The sequence below is a fragment of the Theobroma cacao genome, chromosome 3 (genome assembly GCF_053813885.1).
Source record: "Theobroma cacao isolate CCN51 chromosome 3, ASM5381388v1, whole genome shotgun sequence".
Classification (NCBI taxonomy): Eukaryota; Viridiplantae; Streptophyta; class Magnoliopsida; order Malvales; family Malvaceae; genus Theobroma; species Theobroma cacao.
Genome location: NC_142641.1, coordinates 36,892,711 through 36,920,312, shown reverse-complemented (window position 1 = coordinate 36,920,312; position 27,602 = coordinate 36,892,711). Strand labels below are relative to the sequence as shown.

At 35.6% G+C, this 27,602-nt stretch overlaps 7 protein-coding genes across 15 annotated transcripts; 4 read left to right on the top strand and 3 right to left on the bottom strand.

Annotated features, from left to right (window-relative positions):
* Positions 1 to 1,893: 1,893 nt before the first annotated feature.
* Positions 1,894 to 6,944, bottom strand: LOC18605224 (calcium-dependent mitochondrial ATP-magnesium/phosphate carrier protein 2-like). 5 transcript variants are annotated; one of them, XM_007038115.3, is made up of 5 exons: positions 6,352 to 6,943; positions 5,705 to 6,238; positions 2,745 to 3,530; positions 2,507 to 2,600; positions 1,894 to 2,330 (listed from the first exon to the last, which is right to left on the bottom strand). In XM_007038115.3, exons 2-5 carry the CDS (start codon positions 6,147 to 6,149, stop codon positions 2,138 to 2,140), a joined length of 1,518 nt encoding a protein of 505 aa, XP_007038177.1. In that variant the 5' UTR covers positions 6,150 to 6,238; positions 6,352 to 6,943; the 3' UTR covers positions 1,894 to 2,137. The 5 variants fall into 5 exon arrangements, with proteins under 5 accessions (XP_007038177.1, XP_017973553.1, XP_017973554.1 ...); XM_018118064.2 differs by having other exon boundaries at positions 2,507 to 2,597; positions 5,705 to 6,944; XM_018118065.2 differs by having other exon boundaries at positions 2,748 to 3,530; positions 5,705 to 6,944.
* A 1,078-nt stretch (positions 6,945 to 8,022) lies between these two features.
* LOC18605223 (stress up-regulated Nod 19 protein) lies at positions 8,023 to 11,717 on the bottom strand. Of its 3 annotated transcripts, XM_088804740.1 has the most exons (6): positions 11,511 to 11,671; positions 11,289 to 11,405; positions 10,004 to 10,850; positions 9,757 to 9,915; positions 8,733 to 8,987; positions 8,023 to 8,309 (listed from the first exon to the last, which is right to left on the bottom strand). In XM_088804740.1, exons 3-6 carry the CDS (start codon positions 10,844 to 10,846, stop codon positions 8,172 to 8,174), a joined length of 1,395 nt encoding a protein of 464 aa, XP_088660866.1. In that variant the 5' UTR covers positions 10,847 to 10,850; positions 11,289 to 11,405; positions 11,511 to 11,671; the 3' UTR covers positions 8,023 to 8,171. The 3 variants fall into 3 exon arrangements, with proteins under 3 accessions (XP_088660866.1, XP_017974009.2, XP_017974008.2); XM_018118520.2 differs by lacking the exon at positions 11,289 to 11,405 and having other exon boundaries at positions 11,566 to 11,717; XM_018118519.2 differs by lacking the exon at positions 11,289 to 11,405 and having other exon boundaries at positions 11,511 to 11,666.
* Positions 11,718 to 14,024: 2,307 nt separating this feature from the next.
* Positions 14,025 to 17,291, top strand: LOC18605222 (short-chain dehydrogenase/reductase 2-like). 2 transcript variants are annotated; one of them, XM_088804405.1, is made up of 5 exons: positions 14,025 to 14,189; positions 14,313 to 14,427; positions 15,025 to 15,283; positions 15,457 to 15,651; positions 16,457 to 17,291. In XM_088804405.1, the coding sequence occupies exons 2-5, from the start codon at positions 14,333 to 14,335 to the stop codon at positions 16,850 to 16,852; spliced, it is 945 nt and encodes a 314-aa protein (XP_088660531.1). In that variant the 5' UTR covers positions 14,025 to 14,189; positions 14,313 to 14,332; the 3' UTR covers positions 16,853 to 17,291. The 2 variants fall into 2 exon arrangements, with proteins under 2 accessions (XP_088660531.1, XP_007038173.1); XM_007038111.3 differs by having other exon boundaries at positions 14,025 to 14,427.
* A 499-nt stretch (positions 17,292 to 17,790) lies between these two features.
* On the top strand, positions 17,791 to 20,060 carry SDHAF2 (succinate dehydrogenase assembly factor). Its single transcript, XM_007038110.3, has 5 exons — positions 17,791 to 17,949; positions 18,031 to 18,138; positions 18,233 to 18,359; positions 19,549 to 19,617; positions 19,706 to 20,060. The coding sequence occupies exons 1-5, from the start codon at positions 17,864 to 17,866 to the stop codon at positions 19,850 to 19,852; spliced, it is 537 nt and encodes a 178-aa protein (XP_007038172.3). The 5' UTR covers positions 17,791 to 17,863; the 3' UTR covers positions 19,853 to 20,060.
* A 331-nt stretch (positions 20,061 to 20,391) lies between these two features.
* LOC18605220 (uncharacterized protein At4g14100-like) lies at positions 20,392 to 21,579 on the top strand. The gene is made up of 2 exons (XM_007038109.3): positions 20,392 to 21,137; positions 21,218 to 21,579. Exons 1-2 carry the CDS (start codon positions 20,672 to 20,674, stop codon positions 21,400 to 21,402), a joined length of 651 nt encoding a protein of 216 aa, XP_007038171.3. The 5' UTR covers positions 20,392 to 20,671; the 3' UTR covers positions 21,403 to 21,579.
* Positions 21,580 to 22,687: 1,108 nt separating this feature from the next.
* CRL (crumpled leaf) lies at positions 22,688 to 25,504 on the top strand. 2 transcript variants are annotated; one of them, XM_088804309.1, is made up of 9 exons: positions 22,688 to 23,165; positions 23,276 to 23,325; positions 23,587 to 23,647; positions 23,734 to 23,769; positions 23,912 to 23,965; positions 24,245 to 24,337; positions 24,666 to 24,770; positions 24,993 to 25,085; positions 25,182 to 25,504. In XM_088804309.1, the coding sequence occupies exons 1-9, from the start codon at positions 22,986 to 22,988 to the stop codon at positions 25,320 to 25,322; spliced, it is 813 nt and encodes a 270-aa protein (XP_088660435.1). In that variant the 5' UTR covers positions 22,688 to 22,985; the 3' UTR covers positions 25,323 to 25,504. The 2 variants fall into 2 exon arrangements, with proteins under 2 accessions (XP_088660435.1, XP_007038170.3); XM_007038108.3 differs by having other exon boundaries at positions 22,690 to 23,165; positions 23,915 to 23,965.
* Positions 25,505 to 25,716: 212 nt separating this feature from the next.
* On the bottom strand, positions 25,717 to 27,089 carry LOC18605218 (Rubredoxin-like superfamily protein). The gene is made up of 4 exons (XM_018117854.2): positions 26,681 to 27,089; positions 26,522 to 26,580; positions 26,118 to 26,235; positions 25,717 to 25,949 (listed from the first exon to the last, which is right to left on the bottom strand). Exons 1-4 carry the CDS (start codon positions 26,905 to 26,907, stop codon positions 25,865 to 25,867), a joined length of 489 nt encoding a protein of 162 aa, XP_017973343.1. The 5' UTR covers positions 26,908 to 27,089; the 3' UTR covers positions 25,717 to 25,864.
* Between the last annotated feature and the right edge of the window lie 513 nt (positions 27,090 to 27,602).

The window sequence follows — 27,602 nt, the reverse complement described above, 5'->3', positions numbered from 1 at the left end:
TTTATCGGTTCTATCTTTTCTCCACATGGCATGACTAGGCTCCTATCATGTTGTTTAACTTGTTAATTATCAATCCATGTAAATCTTAGTTTGATGGACGGTTGTAATGAGATGAGATGAGATGAGATAGATGGTGATGAAAAGACTAGGGACATTAATAAATAAAATCCATGAGTATGTATGTAAGTAATAATATTAGTACCTAACATGATGATTTGGGTAAAGTAAAAGAATAATAATTTATTCTTAGTGGAGGATAAGATGACCCAATGAGAGAATAATACGACGGGACCATTGCAAATTTGACACTCTTGGCTGATCTGTTTTCTTCCGTCTCTTATTCTTTAAAAAGAAGAAACAAAACCTCAAAGACTGAGCTTTTGACACCTGTCTAACAGGCTCCAGGGTCTTTATAAGCAGGGGGTGCTGCAAGAAAAAGACAATGCAATCTGTTCTTATTTCTTCTATCTGAGCTCTGAGCTTTTCAGCCCAAAAATGTGGAGAAGAAGGAAGAAGAAAAAGACAACTGTTGAGCACTATTGCATGTCTTGGATAATATTGCCCTCTTCTTCCTCCTAGAGGATACGAAGGGGCCAACGGCAAGTCATAGAGGCAAAGGGAAGGCCATGCCTTTCTTCCGGATTTTTACTTTTCTTATGTTTCTTCTTCACTCTTGCGTCTGAACTAGAAATTCAGATCAAATTGAGCTTTTGAAGAAAAAAAAAATAACACAAAAATACGCCCGAACAATTCAAATACTAGCAGATTGAGTTGTTCCAAGCTGTTTGATTTCCACTGTTTGTATGCAAAATGGTTGTTTGTAGCGTTGCCTTTGCCATTATATTCTGCTCTTTCCGTTTCCCTTGGTTCAAAGATGTTTTCAGACTCAGCTTTCTTAGCTGAGTAAACAATTTGAAATGTTTGACCCTGCGAAAAGGGTCACCTGAGTTGTTGCTTCAGGGCAAGGATTTTCAGCTGAAGACTGCTCGTTTGCGAGGTGGAAGCCGCTAAATTGGGGTTGTGAAATGCGCGGTAGGGCAACCTTGGGCTTGTTTCAGGGTATGAATAAATTGTCTCACATGGACATGCTATTGTACACAACATTCTCAGTTTCACCAGTTGTTATTTCAGTCTCTAAACCAAGTTCATGTTCCACATGTTTTGCGGGTAATTCTTGGCACTTTCATTTCATGTCTTAAAATGTGTTGGCAAATATGTGCATTGCTGCCCCAATGTGCAGGACAAAATCTCGAGCTTCTTTCACCCTAAAAGAAAAAATTCAACCAAAGTCATGAAAAGTAAGGAACTTCATTATTCCAATCTCACTCATAATATCAATTCATGTGGGCAGGAGCAGGACATGCAATTTCGTTTGTTCCTTGCCTTTCTTCTACTCAAGCCACACTTAAAAGTTAAGCTTTTTAAAGGATGTTCCTGTGTGTACATGCTACTACACAAACAAGCAAATGCGTAAGTCAAAACCCATAGGCAAGTTGTCTTTGGCACTTCGCACAATCAATTGAAGCCCATATAAGTTCTCAATGCCAAGCCTTTTTTTAAGCAGCAAGCAACCATGTTCTGTAACATCATCTTATTTTCATGTTAAATGGATAAGTTCTGTAAAACCGGTATAACACCAGCTATATTTATCAGCAATCCCATTAAAAAAGGCTCCTTCTTAACAAAGAACCATTATATTTAATCCTTAGTTACTGAAAGTTTTCACCATAAACGCAATGCATATTAAATGCAGATCAATCCTTTTTCTAACCTATAAAATAAATCAATATCCATGAGAGACTCTTGTATCTGACTTAAAACACATCTTGAACGAGAGAGAGAGAGAGAGAGAGAGGCAAAGAAGAAGAAATGAATAGTATCATACCTATCACCTTGAAGTAAGACATGATTATGCCATTTAAACCCGATTCTCAACATTTAGTTTAGATAAGCCGAGAAATATTTTTTACTACAAAACTATGCACCCCATTCTCTGAAGGGAATTACCACCTATCATATAACCCAAAAATCATATCACCTACTTGTTTAATTATCTTATTATCGTTATATTTATCATCACCTCTACTTTCCTTTCTGCAATAAACTTAAGGTCACTGGGCCTGACTACAGAACTTCCCTAGTCAAGATCTAGACTCTTTTTCATAGCCTCATAAACCAAATATGTAATGCTTGCAGCTGGGACAACTTTGAGAAGATTAGGAACGAGTCCTTTGTAGAAACCTCTATAACCTTCATTCTGAAGTGTTCTCCAAAATACATCAGACATTCCCTTATACGCAGCAGCAGAGGTAGCATGTTGAGCTTGCAGTCTGGGAAAACAAAAAAACTAAATGTCAGCACTAAGCAAATACAACAAAAATGTGGATACAAATATCAAAACCATTGCCTGATGTGGATGAACCCATATTATCAGAAAAAAGGGACTTGTACACTTCAAAATCATACCTCATTCTTTTTTTTTTTTTTTTGAAAGTAAAAATCATACCTCGTTCTAATAACCTGCAAGGGATAAACACAGGTTGCTCCTAGAGCTCCTGAAACTGTTCCGCAACCTAGTTGCACAAGAGGACCTGGATCTTCTACAATTAAAAAAACAAATCATCAGAAAGCAAATTGAATAAGATATCCAGAAGAAACTCCCAAATTAATGAAAAATAAGTAACCAAAAAAAAAAGAAAAAAACCAATTAGAAGCCCAAAACACAAGAAGCTGACAGAAAGTACCACCATCTTGAAGAATATATGTCCTTGAAAAATCTTTCAAGGTCTCATAGGCAGCAAGGTCGATGCCAGCATACGGGATAATCCCAAGAAGAGATGGCACAAGACCTTTATAAAATGCTCGAGGTCCCTCCTGAACCCATATATCCCTAGTTAGTTTCCCCAGCTTTGGAGCCCTTCCACCTTCAGAAGCACAAGTCTGCAACCGAGTTTTTACAAGATCCATTGGATAGATAGCAGATTGTGCCACCGCACCTGCTACGCCACCAGCAATAAGTCTCCCACTGGCACCTATATCACCCTTCTTATACCCCATACTGTCTCCCATTACATTCTTTAACATTTCATATGCATAGAACTTGATTGCACTTTCAGGTGCTACCTTCACAACGTTTAACCCGTTACCTCGAAAAAACCCCAAGAGACCATCTTGCTTCCATATCTTCTTTACAGCTGGCAAAATACAAGCACGTGTAGTCTGCACTTGCAATACCACCTTAAGGCGATCAAGAGGAGCAGTTGCAGTACGAGAAGCTGCTCCTGCTATTCCTCCTGCAATAAAATATTTGCTTCTCTTAACATGCTTACTGATTCCTTCAGGAATAACAGCCTGTTCTCCAATATCTACAAGGCAAACCCTTTCCCAATGATGATAGATGTTCTCAATAGTAGCTTCATGAGGATAGAGTAGAAGGAAATCTCTCCATTCTTCAAAAGTTATAATCCCATTATTGTCCTTGTCAACATGCTCTACAAAACGAGCAAGCTCCTCATCATCAATTTCAATCCCTGCAAAAAACAAACTGCCAGGGCTTATAAGATGAAAACAACTGTTTCCTTGCAATCATGGGAACTACCAGCCCTTCCACATGAAGCATTTAAAAGAACTAAATCAGAAAAATCATGATGCAAGGAACTATCCTGCATTTTCATTGGATAAGTGTAAATTCAATAAGGAAGCACTTCCTTTAAGCCCACAAAGTACACCACAGGTCAAGTACCATAGAAGAAATCCACAGCTTCCCAATCTCTTTAAATCCCAAATTATGATTCCAAAAAGTTTAGAGACATGAAAGAACGATCATGAAGGGGAGCACCAGATTCATCATTAACATGCACAAGTCCAAGTCTGTGACATGTTTACTCATTTTGTAAAAAAACCAACAGAAATATAAATATATAAGCAGAAGAAACTGTCCCAAGCATCAAGCAAAATAACTGACCCATAAATTTTATACCAACAAGAAACTGTCTCAAGCATCAAGCAAAATAAACCGACCCATAAGTTTTATATCAACAAGAAACTGTCTCGACTATCAAGCCAAACAAACTGACCCATGACATGAGTATACCAACAAGACAGTCTCAAATATCAGGCCAGACAAACACTCTCCTTCAGTAGTGGCAACGTTCCCTAAAAAGCTCACATAGAACCTTTGGTGCCAAACCATTGGACTAATTGAGGTACCTCAACAAATACACATGCATTCATAAAAGAAACATAAAACTCACAGATTCACATTTAACATAGATATTAGAGAAAAGAAAATACTTACTAGCATTCCTCTAAAATAGAATGAAACCATAGTTCAGATTTCTGCATACCAAAACTTTGGTTTCAGAAAAGTTTGTAACTAAAAGAGCACATCTTTGAGCACAAAAAGAACACCAGACTCAAAAATTCATTCAAAGTCCTTTCTTCTTCTGTTGTTTTAAGAACTGAAATAAGATAAGTTTAACATATCCACACAATAGGAAACTCATCTGGCATATGAAGCTTTATGGCCTCTCATAGTTTTCCATTGACATACTTCAATGTTAATTTCAAACAAAGGCTTTGCTGAAACAAACTGGTGGAGGCAGCTTCCTAACACCTAAGCATAACATCTTCCAAATTCCTTTACAAATTTGAACAAGACATTACATACCCACAACTCTATATTAACAGTTAAAATACAGTTCAGTTAAGCTCTATAACGATCTCCAATGTCAAGGTCAAGGCTTATATTTCTGTACTGCCATTTGCCACTCCAAAGGCCACGTGACACAACTGTCAACATACACTGACATCTGACAGAAAGTGGAAGACATCCAATTATACTTCCATTATATATAAGTTTTGATATAAACTACACACCTGATAAATATGATGCAATCCATTTAGCATCAACTATTTCAAAAATTTTACCTAAGATAAACAACATTTCATTGGCCCTAAGACTGTCTCATTCAAGCTTGTTATCCAGGAACCCACACCAAAATCTCAAAATATATCTAGATAATGGAAATAATTATACGTGTTTCACCCCGGAAAAGATTTTAAGCACCAAAATATCACAAAATGAATTCAACCTGCCACCAACAAAAATTGAAAAATGTGCTACTATAGTCACCCCTCATTGAGCATAGCAGCTTTCTATATTTAATCACTTTAATTAGTCTCCAAGGAAGTTAGCCAATTAGAAATTATTAGTAAAAGATTTTGTACAAAGTAAGAACATAAAGTTCTAGTGTGTAATTAGTTCGTGTGCTGACTGTTGCAGAACAAGAAACCGCACCACAAATTCTCTTGCAAACAACAAAAACATACAAGTAGAAATTATATTGCAATCCAAACTAATGCCTTGGGATAAATTACTAGTTAATGCTATCTACTTTTTTTACATGTACCTAGCAGCGGTTCCAATTACAAGCAATGCGAAAGCAAGTTCTCCAATCTCACAATGATTGCAAGTGCTTCCACTGAAAGGGACATTAAAAAGACTGAAAGCAACATACAGCTTCTCAATTTATAAGCAAAAAACCACAAGTTGTCCAAACTTTTTATTGATTTCACTATCAACCTAATCAATGCAACCACCTCAACCAAACGAATCAAACATATCAAGATAAGAGAAATAAAACTAAGAAATCAAAAAACAAAGAAGTCCAATTATAAAATAATAGTAAAGAGCATAGTATACCAGCCTTAACAAGCGCATCCCAAAGCTCCTCAGGCAAAATGCACCCATTGTGCTCCACATCAATAGCTTGGAAAATCCTATAAAGTTCAAGCTCCTTATCATCCATATACCTCTTAAACTCGTGATAATCCACGCGCCCATCTCTGTTTGCATCACAAACTTTCAACAGATCTTTCGCGTACTTATACTCAGCCGGAATCTGCAAAGCAGAGAGACCCTTTTCGATCTGGGCATAATCCAAAAATCCCACATTGGCTGCATCAAAAAAATTGAACAAACTCCGAATCCTCAAGTCCCTTTCTTCCTTGGTCTCACGTAATGCTAAAAGAACATGATCCATTGAGACGGGTCCAGGTTTTTTGACCGGGTTGCAGCATCCGGGTTTGGATTTTGCCTCCATTTTAGGCAAGCCTACATGCTCCACAGGCCCTGCTGCCCCAGACATGACAAGGAAAAACGACAACGTTTCTAACTACCTCGGCAAATTTCACCAATTTTTCCGCGAATGCTGTGTCTTGGGGTTGCTCTTCTTTTCTGCAAGCATGGAGATTTGGAAAGAAAGAGATCTGTTTTATAAGATGGGGAATAAATAAATAACATAAAAAGGGCCCCTTGTTTTCTTCTGTTTTTGAGGGAGAGTAATATACCCAATAATCAAATAGGAGGAGGATCCAAAAATTTGACTCGAACTAGCGAGAAAAAGAGGACAAAAGATGCAGACTTTTCTTTGCTTAGAGAGGGGAAGGTCAAAAAGAAGGAAAAAGGGAGTCAAAATTCCAAAGGAACAGGCTTATTACATCAAATAAATGACATTCATTCAAAGGTTTATTAATGGGTTTTCCTTTTCCCTTCCGGTATCAATCCATCGTAGAAGCAATATTAATAGCAGATTGAAAGAAGGAAAAACAAAACCAGCGGTTCCAACCAAGAACATACGGGTGAAAAAAGGAAGGTAAGGAGAGAGGAAGAGATCGATTGTTAAAGTGATTACAAATTGGAAAAATACACGTGCAAGATTATTGAAGGTAGAAGAAGGGTGTGGTTCCAGAGACTGAGATAACACGTCTTGGCCCCAAAGCTCTAGATCTTCCAAGTTCCTTTTTGTGGGCTTTGAGCCAAGTCAATAGTCAGAAAAACAGAGATTAAATTTCTGGGTTCCTTTTGGTTTTTTCTTTTAACCTTGCTCCCTTCCTCTGTCTACGGTGATTCAAGGAAGAAGAGGCTACTTGAGGAAAGAAAGAAAGATATTTTATCTCATCTTTTTTTTTTTAATTTTAAATTGATTAATTACGAAATGCTTTTTTTTTTTCTTCTCTTTTTCTCTCCTTAAATTTGGCTGGTGAAGGGTTGTGCCTACTTTTTTTCTTCTGCCTTGTTTGGAAATTTCGCTATTCTTTACTTTTCTTCTTTTTTATCCAAGTCTTGAGTAAATCTCAACTAAGATTTTTAAATATATTTTTAATTTATTTTTGTATATATAATATTTGTAAAAAATTCTTCAATTATTTGAAAATTTTTAAATAAATTTTTATTTTCTTATGTGTTTGATCAAATTTATATATTTTTATTTTAAATTAAATAAATATTTATAATTAATAATTAATTATTATTATTAATGAAAATAAATATTATTATTTTTATATCTAATATAACGCTGACATGAGGAGTAAAAAATATTATATGTGTATTGACACTTGTATTTCATATTTTTATTTGTTATAACATGTTAACATATTACATTAATATAATGAAATATAAAATAACAAATTAGACAAATGATAATTAATTAACTATTAATTATAAATTTTTATTTATTTTAAAATAAAAATATAAAAAATTTTAATTTGTGAAAAGAAATTAATAATTTATTTAACTTTTTTTAAATAATTTAAATAATTTTTGAAGTATTATATATATATATATATATATATTTTTTGTCCAAAAGTACCTTTAGGAAATGATATGGGCTAGTTGCAATGGATTAAAAGTTTTTCTGCACAATAGCATAACCTTTTGTGAATTTTTTTTTAACCATTAGAAGGTGCCAACTGCCATGTATATGCTTAAGAATAGATGTGAATAAAATTTTCCAGAGATATCCGTGGCAGCAAAGGGCGCATTGCCACCCTCATTCCACTTGTCCTGCCTATATTTGCAGGATTTGCATATGCAGAAGCAGAACTGCAAAGAGTCTGAGCAATTGCCAAATCCTATTTGGACCACTAAAACACCTTACCCTGTTCTAAAGGCTACAAATGGCTTCCATATATGGAAGTTCATAATAATAAAAGAACTTCATAAAATATGGAGACAAAGACTGGTATTAATATGTTCAAACTATTATAAAGAGTTGCATTATTCATGCCTATATATCACTAATTTGACTACAAAATTCCTGGAAATTTTAAATGCAATACACACTACAGCTCATAACAACATATATATATATATATATATATATATATATTCACATCATAATTGCTTCGTAGCCATCTTCTCTCTCATGTTTAAGCTGATAACGAATGGCAACAGCAACAACTGTTACCACACCCATCAGTGCTACCGCAGCCCAGAGGATAGTTAACAGTATGATACTGTCCTGTGTCTGCATGAGATCATAAAAATATCAGAGATTTAATCTAAGTTGTCTATGATCAAAAAGCATCATTGCAACCAAGGCATGCAGTGAGTATAGAGCAAACTATTCTTTTGCCTTTTACTAAAAAGAAGCTTTCATCGCTATTGATGTAATGTTGCCTAAACACTTGTTGAAGAAATATAAATTTCTACTTCAAAAACGAAAATTTTGATCCATATCAACTAGACTGCATATTTAACCATGAATATCATTTAACCAGCACCTATCAAATATTTGCTTCGTGTAAGTAATGATCTTAAACGGTCTGATCATGTCTCTCAATACTAGCAGAAATTTCTTTTATCTCCTACAGTTAATGACTATGCTTAAGAACATACATCTAGTTAAACTGATGAATTTTCTTCATCCATTTGAGAAATTGAAACTTACTTGAACAACAGCGCGTAAGGTACGCATTGGCTTGGGCAATTCATCTGCAACCAAAATGTAAAAAAGGCCCATGACTCCGGTATGATGTCTGATACTACTGTAATTAGATTCCAGAATCAGAGTCTCCCCCTTGGATATCTTGACAGTTCCTGGTTGAGGATAGCAGGTGGACATTCCTACAATGTAACCAGCTTCATTTCCTGCTTCCTCCCCCTCCCCATAAGTCGGTATTGAGGAACACAAAAGTTGGCCATTCTAAATTCACCATATGCAAACAGGCAAACAGATCGTCATCAGAACAAGAAATCACATTACTGGAGTTCACTAAATGATCACATAACACATTTAAATTTCTTTAGAATTAGCAGTTGTCAACATTCCTATAACATATATGGGAAGGGGGTCTAACAAGCCGGAGTAACTGCGGTATTCTGGATAACATAGAATTGCAAACAAGTAGTTATTGAACATAAATGAGCCTCTGTTCCTCAGGGAATAAGAGCACCTTTGAGGACCAGAGGTCAAGTAGCTATATCAATCCTAAAACAAGCCTAGTTTCTGAATACTAGGATCCATAGTTGCAGCTAGAGTTATAAGGTTAACATGGGCAGGCCCACTGGAAATTGCACACTGACCACTCTCTATTATGTCGTCCCTCCATGATAAAAATAAAAAATAAAAATTGGGAAGATACATCATCATTATGTAAAACTAGGATGAAAACTGCATCAAGCATTTAGAAGACAATTCTAATTAAAGGGATAAGTATAAAAAATGGCGTTGCAAATGCAAATCTACTTCATCTTTGTAACAATACATCTATGGAAGCCAAGAGTAACTGAGGAAAGGAAGCTAAAGCATAAGTCTGTTCAAATGACAATTCCTGATAAATATATATAGAACTATAGAAACTAATAAAGCTTCAATATATATACTTAAAAAGAAATGCAACTTTGATGGAGGCCCAAAAAAAAGTGGAAAAAGTTACACAAAAGTGTAAAGTAGAAACAAGCCATTTTAATACCTCTCTGTAGAGAGCAGAACCAGAGCCCCCTGAATGTTGGTGTGCAACACCATATATGACATAACCACCAAATGGCATGTCAAGGCTTATTCTTTTGGTGTCAACGCACCCATCATCAGCCAATCCAGTGGTACTGCAAGATTCAACATCATATTCCACCTGCATCAAAGGTATTCCAATGACTTGATATTTCAGAAAGAATTTGAATGACAAAAAGATTGTTGCAGCACATAAACAGTTCATCTACCTTGCAATGGTGCTCTGCATTAATCCCTGTTGAATTACCAGACCTTTTCCAACTATCAGTGATGTCAAATATATAGATTTTAACAGGCACAATAGAGCTATCAATATCGACCCACTTCACAGTGTATCTAAGGTAAAGCGTTCTTCTGACGCCCTCAAACCCTTGTTTCAACCTGCATTGTGTGCGATCATAGCAACACGACAAACCCCCTTTGTAGTCTGGCCTCAAGGGTCTTCCATATTCATCCTCTGTTACATTATACAAATCACACCTGCATTCGGTACATCCCAACCTATCTTCCACACCCCTTGTATCAATTGCATGAATATTAAGCAGCCATATCTCCTCAAAACCCGAAGGAATCTCAGAAGGATTACCGACTTCTATTCCATATGGATCAGGAACATGAGTTGCAGTTCTTCGTGTCTCAGACCCAAGGCCAAAATACTGACCAAGAACTCCACCCTGACAAATCCCACTATTTCTCCCAGAAATATAATCTGAGCTGTGAAGCTTTTTACTTTCATTAAACTTTGATACGTCCACACCTTTACGTGCATAGTATCTTGCAACAACCCAGTGATGGAGATAAGTCTCATGGAGAGGAACAGGATTGCCTGCCTCATCAATCACTTCTCCATTGAAACTTTTCAAGGCAATATGACCTTTTGGAAAGTCCATATCGTAATAGTATCTATTTTCCACTGATCCTGGTCCGAGCTCAAACTTAGGTGATAGAAAAACAGCAGTTTTTATCTTATTTTCCTTTCCCCAAATTGCTTGCAAACTTAGCGTCAACAAAATTCCAACCAAAAGTAACTGTCCTCGATTATAAATTTTCATTTTCCTGTCAATTTGAACATCTTGAGTCAGACTATATGATCTCTTCTAAGCTGACTATTTATTTCAATCGAATCAAAAATCCCAAAAGTAATAAAATAAGAAAACAGTTAGTTGTATGGGATGTTATAAAATATCTGCAAAATACTACAAAGATTTCGTATAGGCAACTCAAATAGATGCTTCACTTGGAACCAGTACAAATACTTATATGATGTAACTCTGACGTACGACTGTTAAAACAACAAAATCATTAGTGAATTGTGATTTCTTTCCACTATGATTCTTCAGAACAGTTCCATGGAAGCAAACCAATATTCTTAAAATTGAAAAGGATCCTTTTTAATTAGTCACTTTAAGCCAATTTGCTTCTATAGTTTTCAAGTATAATTTTGAAAGCAATAAGAATCACTATGCTTTAATATATATTCAAAGTAATCATCACCCATGCAAAAGAGATATATGTTTTCTGAAATGGATCCAGCGTGGTGCATGGGCATAAAACAAACACAACACTGAGGATTTCCAATTGGGATTTCAGCGAACTACAACTGCGTGCAATCTGGGGAGGAATTACACACACGGGAAATTATCAATTCCATCGTCAGAGCAATCCAATGAAAAGAAAACCCAAAGAAAAAGAACGCTGAAATTCGGATGGGATTACCAATGAAGAAGAAACTTAAAGCTGCTGTCTTCGGAAAACTCGTAAAGCACCGTACCCGAACGTTTCTGAGATAACTTCAACCACCGCTGCGTCTGCGTGCACCACTCGTCTGAACGCTCGAAGTTCAGGCTGGACAATTGCCCATGCTTTTGTAGTTGAGATTATATCAATAGGATTCAAAGTCAAGGGAGTGCACGGGTCTTCGCCACGTGCCTTCTGATGACAGCATTGCTTACGTACTACCTGTTCATGACAGTAGCCGAAAACTTGTTTGAATATGGGAATTTTGTCTATAAAAGAAGATAAATCTAAGATGCAGAAACATAAGCCATGACGCTAATTTTTCACACTGATATGACGTGAACATTCATTAGCCAACAAAACTTCAATTTCCATGGAGAGTAACTGCTGCTTGTGTAGGCTATTTCCAATCAAAAAACGCCAGGAAAAATCATTTCTTTTGCTGGTGATAACATCAACATTCACAAGGTTGAACTTATCGAAAAAAGAAAACACTAGTTCCATCAGGTGGGCCAAAAACTGAAAATAAAAAGAAAAGTTCCATCAAAAGCATTAAAGCAGAAGAAGACAAGTCTCCCAGTCATATGTTAGGCTTGTTCCATGTGTCGTTTCTCTGACAATATCTCCTTCCAAGGCAATAAAAGATTGGAATTTGGAAGTAAAGAGACATTGACCATCTATCTAGATGAGGAGAACAATGCCCATCCCCTATCTCTTTTAGTTGTGGACGGAACCGACTGGAACGATCGCCATTGTCTCCAACCATTGGAACCTTTTGCCCCCATCCTTTCATTTCACGATCAACCTTGATAGGTGACCTTAAGGTCGAATCTACAACACAACCATTTGCCGAATTCATTTTACAAGCTATCGTTTCTTATATTTTATGGATACAAGTTATAGGTTTCGTAAAAAAAAGGTAAAATGAAAAAAAAAAGATTAAGGTTTCATTTGATTTATATTTTACTATTTTCTCTTAAAAAATTAGACAGTAAAAATAAAAATAAAAGGTAAGTAACAAAAAATAATATAATATAATAAAAAATCAATCGGACCAAATGAAGTTAAATAAAATTTATTTGGTGAGACTAATAAGTAACCTAGGTAATCATGACGACCAAAATTTGTAATTTGTCTTCTTACATAACCATGGTGACAAATGGTGACAAAAATTAGTAGTTTAATTTCTTAGTCTAATCCTGTGATGTAATCTTAATAGCTCAATTGTGTAATTGTGATTACTTACTGCACCTGGTCTCATTATGATCCAATGAGATACAGGGGCAGCCAAAGCCCATATACAAATTTATATAGTTTCCAATTTCTAAATTCAAACTATAGTTTCATCAGCATTAATTGCAAGTGGCTCTATAATGTTCCAACATTAACAATTGAAAAATTTGCACATAAAAAAAACACTTCCTCAAACACACGCTATCATTTTTAAGTAAATTATGATTAGTGTCATTGATCGATCAGATTTCATTATGAATTCATATATGGTAAAGTAAAAAATGTAAATAATTTATATTCATATTATATCTATAATATATATAAAAGTAAGGCAATTGATTGGGTTAATTGATTGACATATGTCATTCTTAATTTGATTTTTTTTTTCACATCTTATGTCAAAATTAAGTAATTTTTAACATTTCAAAGGTTTTTTTTATTTGCTTCTATTTATTTTAATAAAAAATACTTAAAAATAATAATTTTTAATTTTTAATACTTAAAGAATAAATTCATTTAATATTTATCAATTGTAACTTAATATTATTTTTTATCTATATACACTTATTCTATATAAACTTGAATTCATAGTATTTAAACATCTTTTTTTTACATGAATATTTAAATTTCAATAAATATCCATCAAATTTATTGAATAAAATAAAACAATAAAAAAAGTTTGCTTATTTCTTAATATACATAACACACAGTCATCATTGAATAAATAATTCAACTGAATTTAACAATCTTTAGCTATTCATTTTATACGTAAAAGACATATATTACTAAAAATTAATAATTATATTAATAAGGTTTTTACATTACATTGTTGCTCTATATTCTAAAATCATTTATCTTAATCTGTCAATAGTACAAGTTATATATACTCTCTCACTTTTTAATATTTTATTATATATTTAATAATATTTGATAAGATTATTATCTTTTTTGAATAAATACTATTTTATAATCATATATACCAGAATAAATAACTATTTTTAATTAATATTAATTTATTTTTTTTCTACCAACAAGAGCTATTCATTCATACAATTTAGATAATTTTTCTTACAAACTCTTTTGAAAGTGTCAAATTAAAATTTACTCTAACATAATTTATATTTTTTATAATCTTTTCTGTAATATAGTTACGGGCACAATCCTAGTGTATATAAAATAACTAAGCTGGAGAATTATTAATCACGTGACTGAATTTCTAGGCTCATGGATAAGGCAAAAAAAAACCTAGCAAGTAAAAACCATAATTCAAGGATCGGAAATTAGGGGTGCGAAAATAATAAGCAACGGTATCTCACTTTTCTGAAGGCAAAAAAATTGGAAATTTGACCTAAAAATAAGCTCCGAACATTTGACCAGCAACACCGAAGTTAGAGAGATCGACAGCAAAGCAGCTGTTGCTACCAGGTTGCCAACCATGTCTTTCTTTGTTGTGTCTCAGCTACATACGTAGATTAACTTGCTTTTTGTTTTGTCACTTCCTGCATGCTCCTCCCATCATCACCTCGAAATTGTCCTAAAACCTGAAAGAAAGAGCAAGCACTAGGGAGATGACAGGGAAAAAGGAAAAAGCCAAGGAGAAAAGGGAGAAGAGACTCCAAGAGATTTCCCTTCTTAGGACCATTCCTTATTCTGATCATCAGAGGTACGCTCTTTCTGTCTTTCCCTTGGAAAATTTTCCATTTTTTTTCTCCCTTGATATTGGTAGTACCCAGATTGGTATATCAACAGATTAGGGTGAGAAAGCGGAGTATGTGTGTAGATTTGGACTGAAATTCTACAGGATAAGACACTGAATGACACATGGCGCTTAATTATCCTCACTCCTCAGCATTGCAGTTTCTTATTATTAATGGGGTTGTTTTCTTAAGATTGTTCGTCTAATTACGACAAGTATTAATGCAGTTAGTTTGGTAATGCTCTTAATATTAATGTAATAAGTTTGATATTGTTTTTCTTGCTTGGTGATCTTCTATAAAGGAATTTTCTTTTTATCATCACTTTTCACTGTGCGATTATTACTTGGAACAATTTATTAATAATAGCAGACTATGGATCATCTCCGGTGCCGCAATGGGACTGGAAGAATCTAGTCTTTACCTTTTTTATACATACATGTTACGCTTTGTCTTTGCATTAGGCACTCAAGAAGCATAGACTGAAGCATTGGAGAGGTGCCGAATTCATTTCACATTCTATTCAAACAGTCTTGCAAAGATTTACAATTTTGGTTTCCTTGTAGGTGGTGGTCACAAGAAACTATTGCTGTGGTAACTGGTGCTAACAGAGGAATTGGGTTTGAGATTGCAAGACAACTTGCCGGGCATGGATTGACAGTAATACTAACATCAAGGGACACTAGTGTTGGCATTGAAGCAGCCAAGGTCTTACAAGAAGGAGGTTTCAATGTGGATGTCCATCAGCTTGATGTCTTGGATGGTGAATCAATTTCAGAGTTTACTGAATGGATAAAAGAAAAATATGGAGGCATAGATATTCTGGTAAGATGTAAATTCATTGATCGTTTGTCCACTCATTGTAGGAATTCAAAGTTGATGTTAGTTTTTACTTCTTGATTGGCTTTTCGCTTTCACTGGGCATTTAGCTTAGCTTACTGCTTTGCCCAACCTTTTGTATTTTTCTTGATTTTTTCATGCAAACTTATATTTTGCAGGTTAATAATGCAGGTGTTAACTACAATCTTGGGTCTGATAATTCTGTGCAATTTGCACAGCAGGTAGTTGACACCAACTATTATGGAACCAAAAATATGATTAAAGCAATGATTCCATTAATGAGACCTTCTGCTGCTGGTGCTCGTATTGTTAATGTGAGCTCACGGCTAGGTAAACTAAATGGCCGGCGCAATGTAAGTCAATGATTCTCTTCCTTTTATTCAACATATATACAGAGTCAACCCACTTTTTTCTACTAAGCTCTTCTCTCTTTTCTCTTCTTTTTTGGTGCACTTTCTTTACTTTCTTAGTGCAATTATTTGTGGGTCTTTAAGGTGAGTAATTAGTAAATCATGGTCACTTCCTTCCTGGAATCTTTTTCTTGCTACACTTTATCTTCCTTCCCTTCTGTTTAGGGCTGGAGTCTAGTCTCTGCTTCTGTAATATAGGCATTGTATTTTTTTCCCGTATGTGAATAAATTGTGGATCTATTTATTTACTTCTTTTGGTTCTGGCTCTTCCCCTCTTTCCTCGTGGGAGAAGATAACGCATCAGCTATGCCTTCTAGCGTAGCTACATGCCCGTGCACGCGTACTTAAAGAGGCATGTCTATTATTCTAACTGTTGAGTAAGAGGCAAGTGTTAGCATGTACTTGTTATGTGTCTATGGCAGTTGCATTGTTCCCTTCAAGTTGAAGTTTTTACCTGGGAGGGATTGATGCAGATGGAGGAGAACCTTAGACTCTTGGCCTGTTTCATTGACATCATTATTTTGTGTATGAATAAATGAATTTATGTAATTTCTTATGCAACACATTGCTGAAGGTCATCTACTGTAAATTGCATTTTTGTTCATAATTTTTCTTGAGATCTCCATTTCTAATACTTTACTTTTTCTGGAGGGAGTGAAAGAAGTCATTAGCCTTTAATTTCCTTGATACCACTTCACAATATATTCTTTCTTTTGGATGTAGATTAACTTTAGGTTTTCTTTGACAGAGAATTCAAGATGCAAATTTGAGAGAAGAACTATTCAATTTGGACACTCTGTCTGAGGAACTGATTGATAGGACAGTGTCTACTTTCCTACAACAAGTTGAAGATGACACTTGGCAATCAGGTGGTTGGCCTCAGACATTCACTGACTACTCAATATCTAAACTTGCTGTTAATGCTTACACTAGGCTGGTGGCAAAAGAACTCTCTGATCGGCCAGAAGGTGAAAAGATATATATCAACTGTTACTGCCCAGGATGGGTGAAGACTGCTATGACAGGTTGGGCAGGCAATATTTCAGCTGAGGATGCAGCTGACACTGGAGTCTGGCTTGCCCTGCTTCCTGATGTGGCAATAACTGGAAAATTTTTTGCAGAGAGACGGGAAGTGAACTTCTGAGGCTATGAAGCTTACTATTGCAGGGTTTAGGAATCCGTTCTATTCTTGAAGATTTCATGGCTTAAAACAGCTGAAAGCAACTTGTTTGAGAAGGTTTGTCTGCCCTGCATTATGCAAAAAATAATTGCCTTGTGGTAACTACCGAAGGATGAGAGCTAGCACCTGTTATTATTGAAATGGAAATTCGAAAACATGGAAGGTGCAATCTGTTTAACCTTAAAAGGATTATAGTCACACACTTAACAGAGTGTAAACAGTACTCCGAGTTCTATGGTAATTTTTTTAAGTCAAAATATGTTTATTGCTCCTTCCCACCAATGAAGCTCTAGTTTAAGGCTCATCAAGTATTTTTGTTTATGGGTTCTTTTGTATTTGATCTTTCAGATTGAGGACTCGATTTATGTTGAGACTACTAGTTAGCTCTTTTTATTCTTTTAAAGCTGGAGTGATGACCAAAAAAAAAAACAAAGAACACTCTCTTCTTGTGACGGTAATAACCAATGCTGATGGAGGACATGTTAATGGTTTGATGCTAACATAAATTAGGAGCAAAATGGTAACTAGTGGTGATCTGCCTCAGTTTCATTGAGTGCCTCCAAGGGAGGTATGCTGCATAGGGTTGGAACAGGGAATTATGATTGTTTACTCGTTTAATTTCATTTGATAATGGAAGAATAACAAGGTTGAAAAGAAAATTACTGAGAAGTCATCTTCATGACCCAAAAGCAAATTTTAGTTACAAAAACTCTGAACTCAAATTGCAAATTGAGTTTGTATTCTGATCAAAAGCAAATTTAACAATTTACCAAACCTACCATCCAATCCATTCTACTATCAGGCATTGGATCCTCAGACCTGAAATTCCCTGTGGACCCAAAAAGGCCACGACGCCATCACTAGACTTCCAGGGCCAACTTCTTGTATTTGAAAGGCCCACGATTGTCCCTGCAATTTCTTCTACTTTTTTTTTGTTCCTTCTTCCCATTTCTCCAGAATCAGTTATCAAAGCCAATGGCCACCCTCAGAAGAGCTCTTCTTAACGCCCACCGAATCCTTAATTCTTCCACCGTCCCCAGTCGGACTACGATCGTTATCAGGTACCTGTAACCTATTTTTCTTTTCACCTTTGTTTTGCTTTTGTTATTTTTTTTCTTGAAACATTTTCCTTTTCTTACCAGGCCACAATATGGTTGGGTATCAAGATTTTCTTCCACTAATATCAGTAACACTCAGCCATTAGACATCGACCTCTCGAGCGAAGAAAGCAAAAGGCGTCTGTTTAACAGGTTATCTTTCTTCATTTTAATCTTGGGGTACTTTTTTTTTTATTCTGATCACAAAATTTAGCAGGCGTTTTGATGGTTCTTGGGTTTTTGATAGATTGCTGTATAGGAGCAAGCAGAGAGGGTTTTTGGAACTGGATTTGGTTCTGGGAAAATGGGTGGAGGAACACATCTATTCCATGGATGAGAATGGAATTAAAGCTCTTGTTCATGTCCTTGATTTGGTATTCTTCTTTCTTTCTCCATCTTTTCTTTAAAAAAAAAGTTTACTTTTGTTTGCTTATAAACTGAATTTACAAGCTTTTAAGTTCAAACTACTCTCTTGTTTGTTTCATGCTTTTAGTTGCTTATATGAAACCATGGTGGATGATAATGTGTGCTTGCTAGTTGAGCAATATCTTTGGTTTTGCAATATTAATGGTAGAATTAAAGAGTTCTTGGTTGTGACCAAAAATATATCTGACTCCTTTCAATTTGAAGTGTACCTGCACATTCATGATTTGTTTTCCAGTGAATTTAAATCCCAAAGCTTTTGAAGGTTACTTCTTATTGATTTAAAATTTAGAGCTTTTTGAACCAGCTCTATATTTTCCCACATGAGCTTACGGGCAGATAATTATGATTTTTAAGTCTTTAATGTCATCTAATTATATTGGATTCTTTGGGCTAAACATGTAAAATGATTTGCATGTCAATTTGATATAACAAATCTCATGTCTGTTAATCATGGCTGGCTGCCAATAAACCTTTAGCTTGCTAAGTTTGCCTTATCAGCATTTGATCTTTGCTTTTTTGCAAATTATGGTTTGTTGCAATTCCATCTAGGCTTATCAGCGACTAATATTTGCTTTCCATTGTAATCCTTGGCTTGTAATTAATTAAGCTTGACCTGCGGCTGGCAGCTAATCTTTCTTTTCTTGTCACTGAGAAGATATTGATTTGTCCCCTGGAAATTCACAGCTGAGACTAGAGACTCTGTCAATTTGCCTTCCAGCAAATGTTCACATAAAACCTTATATATTGCTGAACATATGAACAAAACTAGTGAACCATGTGTGTCTAACCATAAAGTCATATGAAACTATCTAACGAAAACCCTTTATAAATGCTCTTTCTCCATCAGAGTATTTTAAGTTTTGGATTATTGCGATAGTTCAAATCATACATCCTCATTTGCCTTTTTCAGCTGAGTAGAGACCTAAAAATTTGATATTAAGAGCCACTTTTATTTTTTATTTATATTTTTTTGAGAAATGCTACTCAATTGCATCTCGATTTTTCCATACTTGATAAAAAAGAAGAAGAAGAAAGAAACAGCGTGGTGAGAGAGAAAAGTGAGAAAGACTTGCAAATTGAAAATTCATTGTCCAAATGTTTGTCATATTGTCTTAATATTAGATTTTTGTTCTACAGGAAAACCCTGACCTCTGGAAATGGTTAACTGGTCAAGAACAACCACCTGAGACAGTGAGCATTAATCCTGTAAGACATGGTCTGAAAGATAAAAGTTGCACCATGTTCTTGTTTCTTTGTTTCTCTTGTGTTCTTACATGATTTGTTGGTTTTATAGGTCTTCTCCATAGTGCAAGAGAAGGTCTTGAAAAACCTCAACAGCCATTCTGCTCCTGAGACACGAGCAACACCTGGCCAGCCATGGGTGAGAGGGTGGGATGATATCAAGAAAGGTCGTGACAGCCCTATCACAGGAAATCAGTAGCTTTGCTATTGTTTTTAAGATAGCAGGTTCTGAAGACTACTATTTTACAACAAAATTAAAGTGCATAATGTGTTTGTTCATTACTGTATACTATAATATGAATAAAGATGGCTGCACGGCTGCAGTGAAGCTGAAGATACAAGAAGCCCTGGCTCTTTTTGTCATTGACCTTTCATGAATTGATCTATAGCAGAAATTTGTGGCTCAATCTTTGTTTTGTCTGTCCTCTGTGCTTTCTCAAATGGTTGTACTTAATTGAATGTTCCACTTCTCCAACTAGGAATAATTGCTTTCTATTTCTCCTTCAGTCAAATGGTGAAAACTTTAGTTTCATAAATCTTTTACCCCTCTAAACAATGAAATCCTTGTTTATCTTACCTCTGCTCCCTTCTTTCAAAACCCAAGATTCACGGGTACAACGGTGGTTCTTGGTGGATCTTTGAACCTTAGACTTGGCACCTTCCATACTGCAGAACTCACGGTACAATCTGTTAAGACGAAAGGTCATTGGCTAAATGGCTAAATTTCATAATTTTGATTTTTGAACAATTAAGCCCTGATGCATCGAACCGCTTAATTGTCCCGGCTGATGGCTTATCTATTAATGTTAAAGATGAAAATCCAATACTGATATTGATGTTTGGAGATGGAGTGAAATTGTAACAATTTTGTGTTCTTATACCCCAAGTAAAAAGTATGAGGAACTTGCGTGGATAAATGCCGACCTCAAACTACTGATCCTCTCCCTCTCTTTCTCGCTTCTCTCCATAGCAACGAGTCTGCTTCGCCTGTTGCTATTCTTTCCTTCATCAGTTTTTAATGGCTTCTGCAGTTAAACCCATCTTCATCTTTCTTGTATTTATCTCATTCCATCTCTCCCTGATGGCATCAAAATCCAAGGACCCAACTCCAGCAGCATGGCCTCTCCAGTTCCACTCAATTCTCTTCATGAACAACAGCGGCACCCTCCAGAAAGTAGACCTCTGGTACGACTGGCCCAACGGCCGGAATTTCAACATTATCCAGAACCAGCTGGGCAAGCTCGTTTACGACCTGGAATGGGACAATGGCACCTCCTATATCTACAGTCCGGACTCTGACAAGGAATGCAGAGTCTTGCATTTTCCTGTCGGCATTCTCCGCCCGAATTGGCTGGATGGAGCCAATTATTTAGGCCAACAAGAAAAAGATGGTTTCCTATGCAATGTGTGGGAGAAGGTCGACTTCATTCGGTACTACGAGGATGTCATCACTAAGAGACCTGTTTACTGGGCCTTCTACACAGGTATGGTATTAACTTCGAGCAATATTCATAACATCTGTTATGCTTGATTTTGATTTTGGAAATCTTTTTTGAGCGTGTAGGGTACACAGCTCATGTTATGACCTTTGAAGTGGGAGCAGTCCTGGGGGATTCCCACTGGCAGGCACCTGTTTACTGTTTCGAGGAAGCTGAAGAGAATAGGAAACCTGTGATTGAATCCGTGGGATGGAGTGGTCAGCAATGGAAGCTAATGAAAGGGATTCCTAGGGCTTCTATGACACTATGATTTTTGTTCGTATTATGTATTAGTATGTTGCTGTAAGGTGGTGTTTAGTATTTTATAATGTAATATGATTATAGATAAAGTGATTATAAATAATATGATTACAAGTAATGTAATTGTAAGGAAAATAACATTATAGTGTTTGGTATATAAATAAAATAATGATTAAAATACAGGTAATATATCATTGAAGTTTTAGTTTATAAGTATTTTGTTGGAAATGTAATGTTAATTTTTAAAATTATTCATATTTATTAAAATATAAGTTTAATATACTTATATTTTTTATTATTAATTTTTATATAATATCATCTCTTAAATATATTTTTAATATCATATATTTTATTTTTATTTTTTAATATAATTTTTATATTATATATTTATTTTAATTTCTTTTACTTATATTATATAAATTTTAATTTCTTATATTTTATTTTATTTTAATTTTTAATTCTTATATTATATATTTTATTTTAATATATTTTATTTTAATTATAATATTACAAAATATTTTTAACAAAATAATAAAATTGAAGAATAAAAATATTTTTAAAAATATTAAAAAGTACAATGTAATGTGATTGCATTAGTTTTGGATTATAATTACATTATATCCTTTAGTTATAATATGATTGTATTGCAATCTTATACTACAGTAATCTGTTATAAAATAAACATTATAATATAATTTAATTGAACATATTACAAAAAATGTGCTCTCATTTTTTTCATACAAAATGTTACTTAAAAATACGATTTGTGTTTGATACTTAATTTTCAGGGGTTTTAGCCATTTATCCATGGTTGCTGTCTACTATTCTTGCTAACGTTTATCCACTGCCAACTTCGATAAACATGACAAAAATTACCACTGTCGAACTTCAATCCTAGTAATTATAGTTGTTTAAAGTTAAAACAATTGATCTTTTCAGCGTAAGTATCATTCTCCCAAGAAATTGATTTAGTGCTTTGGACTTTATCGAACACGATAAACATCTGAAAACAATGAGACCCTAATAATTGCGTGAAGAGGGCATCTTTTGTTGTGTTGGCATCAAAGTTTTCCTTCCATAAAAAAGAGAATTTAGTAATTTTGAAAATGATCGTATTTGCACAAAATTTACATAAAAATTTCTTTAAAAAATTTACTAACCTAATTAACCAAAAAGGAAACAAAATTTGAACATTCATCAATCCATCCAACTATACTAGTAGCGGAAGTTTTCTTGTATGAAATGCTGGAGCTGAACCGTGAAAACAAACACATAAAGTGACGTGGCAAACACTGACAGCACGATTACTACCCGACACCCGAAACTCCGACGCCCTGTTTCAATTCAAACAAACGTACCAATCCATCCTCTCGCTTTATCACAGAATTTTTGCTTCATTTCTGGGAAAAACAAAGTCAGGAAAGTAAATAAAAAATTTTTAAAAAAAAAGTGAGGACCTTACAAAAACAGTTCCTATTTCCAACTCCCGAAATATTTTTGCAGAGGAAAAAAAAAAAAGGAAGAAGGTCGAGTAAGAATAAGATGGTGGGTGTTTGGATAAGGTGAGGAAGATTGGGGGAATTATAAATATATATGGGAAGGGGTTCGGAATCGGAGTCGGAGTCGGACTCGAATGGATGGAGCCGAGCTCGAGGTTTGGTGGTGAAGACTCTGGTGCTTATTGGGGGCGCCATTTTGCTCAAGCGATTAACCAAATCCACCACTCGCTGGGACCACGCTAGAATCGTTGCTCGTTCTCTTAGCGGCGAAAAGGTATAAAATCTTCTTCAGCTTATTTAAAAAAAAAAAAAAAAGAGAAAGAGAGAGAATTTTTGCCTTTTTGTTTTATTTCATTTCATTTTGTTTTTCGTTGTTGATGATAGTTCTCGAGGGAGCAAGCGTCTAGAGATCCGGATAATTACTTCAACATCAGGTATTATTTATTTACTTATTTTTATTATATATAGGGAAAAAAAGAGGTTAATTTGAGCAGTAGCTTCTAAATTGTACAAGAGGGAAGGTAATTTGGTATACAAATGGTCGTTGATTGAACTTGATATTACTGAAAGTATACATCTTTAGAAGAAATAAGCTGTCATTCCTTGGGTTATGTTATAACTTATGTTACGTCCAGCAATGGGTATTGGGCTGATGCTTTTATTACAGTTGAATTTATGAAATTTTATCTTTGCAGAGCACTTACTTGCCCAGCAGCAGAGATGGTGGATGGTTCTAAAGTTTTATATTTAGAACAGGTTTGTTCAACTCACACCCCAATTTTCAATCTTTCAATTTCAGTTAATATGCATCAATTTACTGGTTTTCACCTTTTTTTTGCTAGGCATTTTGGAGGACTCCTCAGAAACCCTTTCGGCAGGTAAGTCATGTTGCGAAGGTTTAATGATTAGAAAAACCAGAAGTTAAAATTTGTGCTTTTATTCTCTGTGTTTCTCTTTCATTGCTTTTTTTTTTTCTGTGGAACACCTTTACCTCATATAATTCTGACAGTTTTTTTGTAGCAGAGGTTTTACATGGTGAAGCCTTGTCCAAAAGATCTGAAATGTGATGTTGAGGTTTGTTTCTGCTCTGATTTATGATTAGAGCTTACTCTGCTACTGAATTATGTAGTGTTTAGGATTTAAGAAGAAGAGAAAGAGAAGCACGCTAGGAAACGTTCTCACCTATATCTGAGGGGTTTATAATCAATGCATTCTGAAACTAAAACCAATTTGCTCTATAGTTATTCTTCTTCTTTATTACATTCACATATTTCTTTGATCAAATATTACCTTCATATTATGTCTTTGGAGCTAGCTAACTTTCAGATTTTTAACTTGTATTTATGGCCACAGGTAAGTTCATATGCAATTAGAGATGTGGAGGAGTACAAGAATTTTTGTGATCGCCCAAGGGATCAACGCCCACTACCTGAAGAAGTTATTGGTGTAAGCCTTTTCACATTGTTTTCTTTTGTGCATGCATGCATGTATACAATTTCTTTGATTTTTCTTTTGCAATTTGCAAATAGCCACAGTTTTCTATGTGCATGAGTTGCTTACATTGGCTGTCTACCTTGTCATAGCTCACATTCTTAGTTCTCTCTCTCTCTCTCTCCCGAAACGGTTTCCTTCTCTTTTGCTTTTTAAAGCCAGAAACTAGTGGATAATCATTATAGTGATTTTGCTATAAGAATTCTACTGCATAAATTTCAGTCAATGGCCTAGATTTGGGCATGGTAATTTAACGTTTTGTTAAATTATATTGTATGCGCAGGATATTGCAGAACATCTGACAACCATATATCTCAAACGCTGTGAAAGGGGGAAACGTTGTTTATATGAAGGTTCAACTCCACCAGGTGGATTCCCAAATTCATGGGTATATGCCTCTCCCTATGAATCATGTTGTCATTTTCTCAAGTTACATTTTTTCCAAACTAGCAAGGTTGGGAGTTGGGACCAGGATATTGACATGGTTCATTTTGCATCACTGCAGTGGATGGTTATTTTTGTAACAAGTAGTTGGTATGAATGTTCTCTATTGCAGTGAATGATGTTTTACTAGCTAGTAGTTAATATATATTTTTTGCCTTTCTGCCAGAATGGAGCAACATACTGCACTTCAGAACTTTCAATTTTAAAGAATAATGAGATACATACCTGGGATAGGGGTTATGATGATGATGGAAATCAGGTTATTTTTCCTGGTCTTGGTTTTCATTTCACCTTATTTTCCATGACAATGATGTGAAAGCCTCTAATAAATGTGGTTTGTTTTTGTTTGTTACAGGTCTGGGGAGTGAAGGAAGGTCCTTATGAGTTCAAGCCTGCACCTGCCTCTAGCTTCAATGGCATGTTTTCGCCTCTAAATTTCCCCCCTTCAGAGCCCATGGAGAAAAGAATAGAGGGTTCGTTTGTCTTGCAGGAATGATTTTGTTGTTATACATTTGTACTTTGTAAATTATACGTCCTTTACATAAGCTCGAGTGAAGCTCGCTGACTGTACTGTTAGTTATATCTTTACCGATTTTGGGTCAAGTAATTATAGATACAATGCTGTACACAAGAAACATTATGCAGTACGCAGTGAAACCTTTGGTGAGGCACACAGAATATGGCAAAAGTGCGGGATTCAGGAGTTAATGTAACGTGTTGGAAAGAGTTCCGTCTTGGAAAGTGATGGCAAGAAGTAACCAATGTCATTTTTCCAACAAAAAAGTATCCGTCTCTGCAGCATTGAGTTGATTGGATACACAAATTCTGCTACATGGGTTAATCAGCAGTTCCGATTACTTTGCATCTCCATTGCTGGGCTTTACACACTGTTTTCATTCAAATGTGGATTGAAGTTTCAGTTCTTGGGATCCAAGCAAGTAACAAATGTGGGTTGAATAGAAATTCTACAGAATTATAACATAATTACACGAATAATCCCGTAAACTCTGGGACATTCATAGAATGACAAGCTTTCTTTCATCCTACGATGGTATTGTTGAGGTAAAAGTACAAGCCAGCAAGTGCTGCAATTCCAACCACAATCGCAATTGGCAATGCCTTCCTGCAGAAGTTCAAACATGAAATCAAAGGATGAGTGGTGGAAATAAAAGACCAACAAGTGGTTTAGGGGTCTTTTTCTTGAAAAGAAAAAATAATCTAAAGTGCAAATCAAAACAAAGCAAAGCAAACGGGTGGTCTAGGCTTAAAGGTGGGGAGGGAGTGTGGATACCCGATAGCTTCGTCTCTTTTCATTTGTTCTTTTCGTGCCTTCCTAACATCCATGTCATTAGCATTTCTTGCCACGGCAGGCTGATATGGCCTGAATCTCCTCTTAGGAGCACCACAAACTGCAAAATGCGATTCAAGGCAATGGTAAATACATCATTGGATGGTTATATCCAACTGAACTGGAACCTTAACGGGATGATGATATTGAGTACTAAGTATAATTTAGGGGCCAGAATCAAGATAGAGTTGCTTAAGGAGATGGGCATTGCCCTAGCTGAACCACGTAACATGTGGGAAATGAACTAATAAAGGTACCTGAGTTTCACAGCAAACCAAATTCTCTTTGTTATATGTAAATATAGAAGAGCAAGAAATCAATTCATTTGTAGGAGTGAAGATGATTACCGGGACAAAAATAACTATCCGGCACTTTCTCGAAGGGAGTCCTCTCATTATATATATACCTGCAACAATTATCCCATAAATAAATTCAAGAACCCCATTCAAGTTACAGTAAAAATAGTCTAAGAAACAACAAGCAAAGGAAGAAGAATAGTAAGGTACCCGCAATCACGGCAAATATAGGCTTGCTTGGAGGCCACACGCATGGAAAACCGTGGTGCAGTAGCAGTGGGAAGCTGCTGAGGAGAAGGAAGCAAGAGGTGAAGTGATGGAGAAAAGTATGCTGATTTCAGAGCAAAACGATCAGAGGGTGCCCGCAGGCCGACATTGCCTGTGGGAGCAAGTGGAGAGGCTGGCCTTAAGGATTTTATGGGACCCTGCAGGGCCATTTGCTACACTTACTTTTACTTTCCCTTCGTTAACAGAGGCTTTGTGCAGTGAGGAAGGAACAGAATGGAATGGAAAAGAAGAGTTGAGAAGATAAGAGAGTGGTAGACGCAGGTCAATCCTGTAGTTTGGAAAAATATGTGGATGCGTGGCGTTCATGCTCCCCACTCAAGGTCTTCCCTACCCCCACTTTTTGTGTATTTTGACCTTATCTTGCTTTATGGTATTTGTTAGGACAATTTTTTTGGGTGGCTTGATTTTTCATGCAAAAGAGAAGTCAAATTCCACTTCTGCCCTAGCCTTATGAACATTGAGGTGAAGAAATCAGGACTGAATAAATGCCTGAAATGAGAGTGGATGTCCAAAAGAGTTATTTCCAAGGTAATTTTGAACGTTTGCATTAATAATAAGCGTTTACGTGTATATATATATATAAAGAAAAGCAGATTCGTGACCAAGCGGTCTAAACTACCACAGCTTCCAATGTGCTCAGTACTCTTCGAACAGTACAATAATCCACCTGGTCGGTCTCTGGTTCTTTAAACGAAATCGACGGCTGCTGTTCGCTACACTTAGCTTTTGCTTACTCTTCGCTAACGGCCGCTTTCTTGCTATCCACACAGGCGGTATCCAGTTTCATGCCAGCTTTTCATTCTATATGCAGAGGAGGAGGACAGGTCACAGGCACAACAAACTC

Excerpts from the sequence above, each read along its gene's own strand:
- LOC18605218 (XM_018117854.2), bottom strand. The coding sequence starts at position 26,907 with ATGGCCCTGCAGGGTCCCATAAAATCCTTAAGGCCAGCCTCTCCACTT. Across the intron at positions 26,581-26,680 it reads TATATTTGCCGTGATTGCGG|GTATATATATAATGAGAGGA; the intron begins GTACCTTACTAT and ends TAATTGTTGCAG. Across the intron at positions 26,236-26,521 it reads GGATAGTTATTTTTGTCCCG|TTTGTGGTGCTCCTAAGAGG; the intron begins GTAATCATCTTC and ends CGCATTTTGCAG.
- LOC18605222 (XM_088804405.1), top strand. The coding sequence starts at position 14,333 with ATGACAGGGAAAAAGGAAAAAGCCAAGGAGAAAAGGGAGAAGAGACTC. Across the intron at positions 15,284-15,456 it reads ATGGAGGCATAGATATTCTG|GTTAATAATGCAGGTGTTAA; the intron begins GTAAGATGTAAA and ends TATATTTTGCAG. Across the intron at positions 15,652-16,456 it reads AACTAAATGGCCGGCGCAAT|AGAATTCAAGATGCAAATTT; the intron begins GTAAGTCAATGA and ends TTTCTTTGACAG.
- LOC18605220 (XM_007038109.3), top strand. The coding sequence starts at position 20,672 with ATGGCTTCTGCAGTTAAACCCATCTTCATCTTTCTTGTATTTATCTCA. Across the intron at positions 21,138-21,217 it reads TTACTGGGCCTTCTACACAG|GGTACACAGCTCATGTTATG; the intron begins GTATGGTATTAA and ends TTGAGCGTGTAG.
- SDHAF2 (XM_007038110.3), top strand. The coding sequence starts at position 17,864 with ATGGCCACCCTCAGAAGAGCTCTTCTTAACGCCCACCGAATCCTTAAT. Across the intron at positions 17,950-18,030 it reads CGGACTACGATCGTTATCAG|GCCACAATATGGTTGGGTAT; the intron begins GTACCTGTAACC and ends TTTTCTTACCAG. Across the intron at positions 19,618-19,705 it reads AGACAGTGAGCATTAATCCT|GTCTTCTCCATAGTGCAAGA; the intron begins GTAAGACATGGT and ends TTGGTTTTATAG.
- LOC18605224 (XM_018118063.2), bottom strand. The coding sequence starts at position 6,149 with ATGTCTGGGGCAGCAGGGCCTGTGGAGCATGTAGGCTTGCCTAAAATG. Across the intron at positions 3,531-5,704 it reads GGATGCGCTTGTTAAGGCTG|GGATTGAAATTGATGATGAG; the intron begins GTATACTATGCT and ends TGTTTTTTGCAG. Across the intron at positions 2,601-2,744 it reads ATATATTCTTCAAGATGGTG|AAGATCCAGGTCCTCTTGTG; the intron begins GTACTTTCTGTC and ends TTTTAATTGTAG.
- CRL (XM_088804309.1), top strand. The coding sequence starts at position 22,986 with ATGGGAAGGGGTTCGGAATCGGAGTCGGAGTCGGACTCGAATGGATGG. Across the intron at positions 23,326-23,586 it reads GATAATTACTTCAACATCAG|AGCACTTACTTGCCCAGCAG; the intron begins GTATTATTTATT and ends TTATCTTTGCAG. Across the intron at positions 25,086-25,181 it reads ATGATGATGATGGAAATCAG|GTCTGGGGAGTGAAGGAAGG; the intron begins GTTATTTTTCCT and ends TGTTTGTTACAG.
- LOC18605223 (XM_018118520.2), bottom strand. The coding sequence starts at position 10,846 with ATGAAAATTTATAATCGAGGACAGTTACTTTTGGTTGGAATTTTGTTG. Across the intron at positions 9,916-10,003 it reads ATGCAGAGCACCATTGCAAG|GTGGAATATGATGTTGAATC; the intron begins GTAGATGAACTG and ends CCTTTGATGCAG. Across the intron at positions 8,310-8,732 it reads CCTTACGCGCTGTTGTTCAA|ACACAGGACAGTATCATACT; the intron begins GTAAGTTTCAAT and ends GATCTCATGCAG.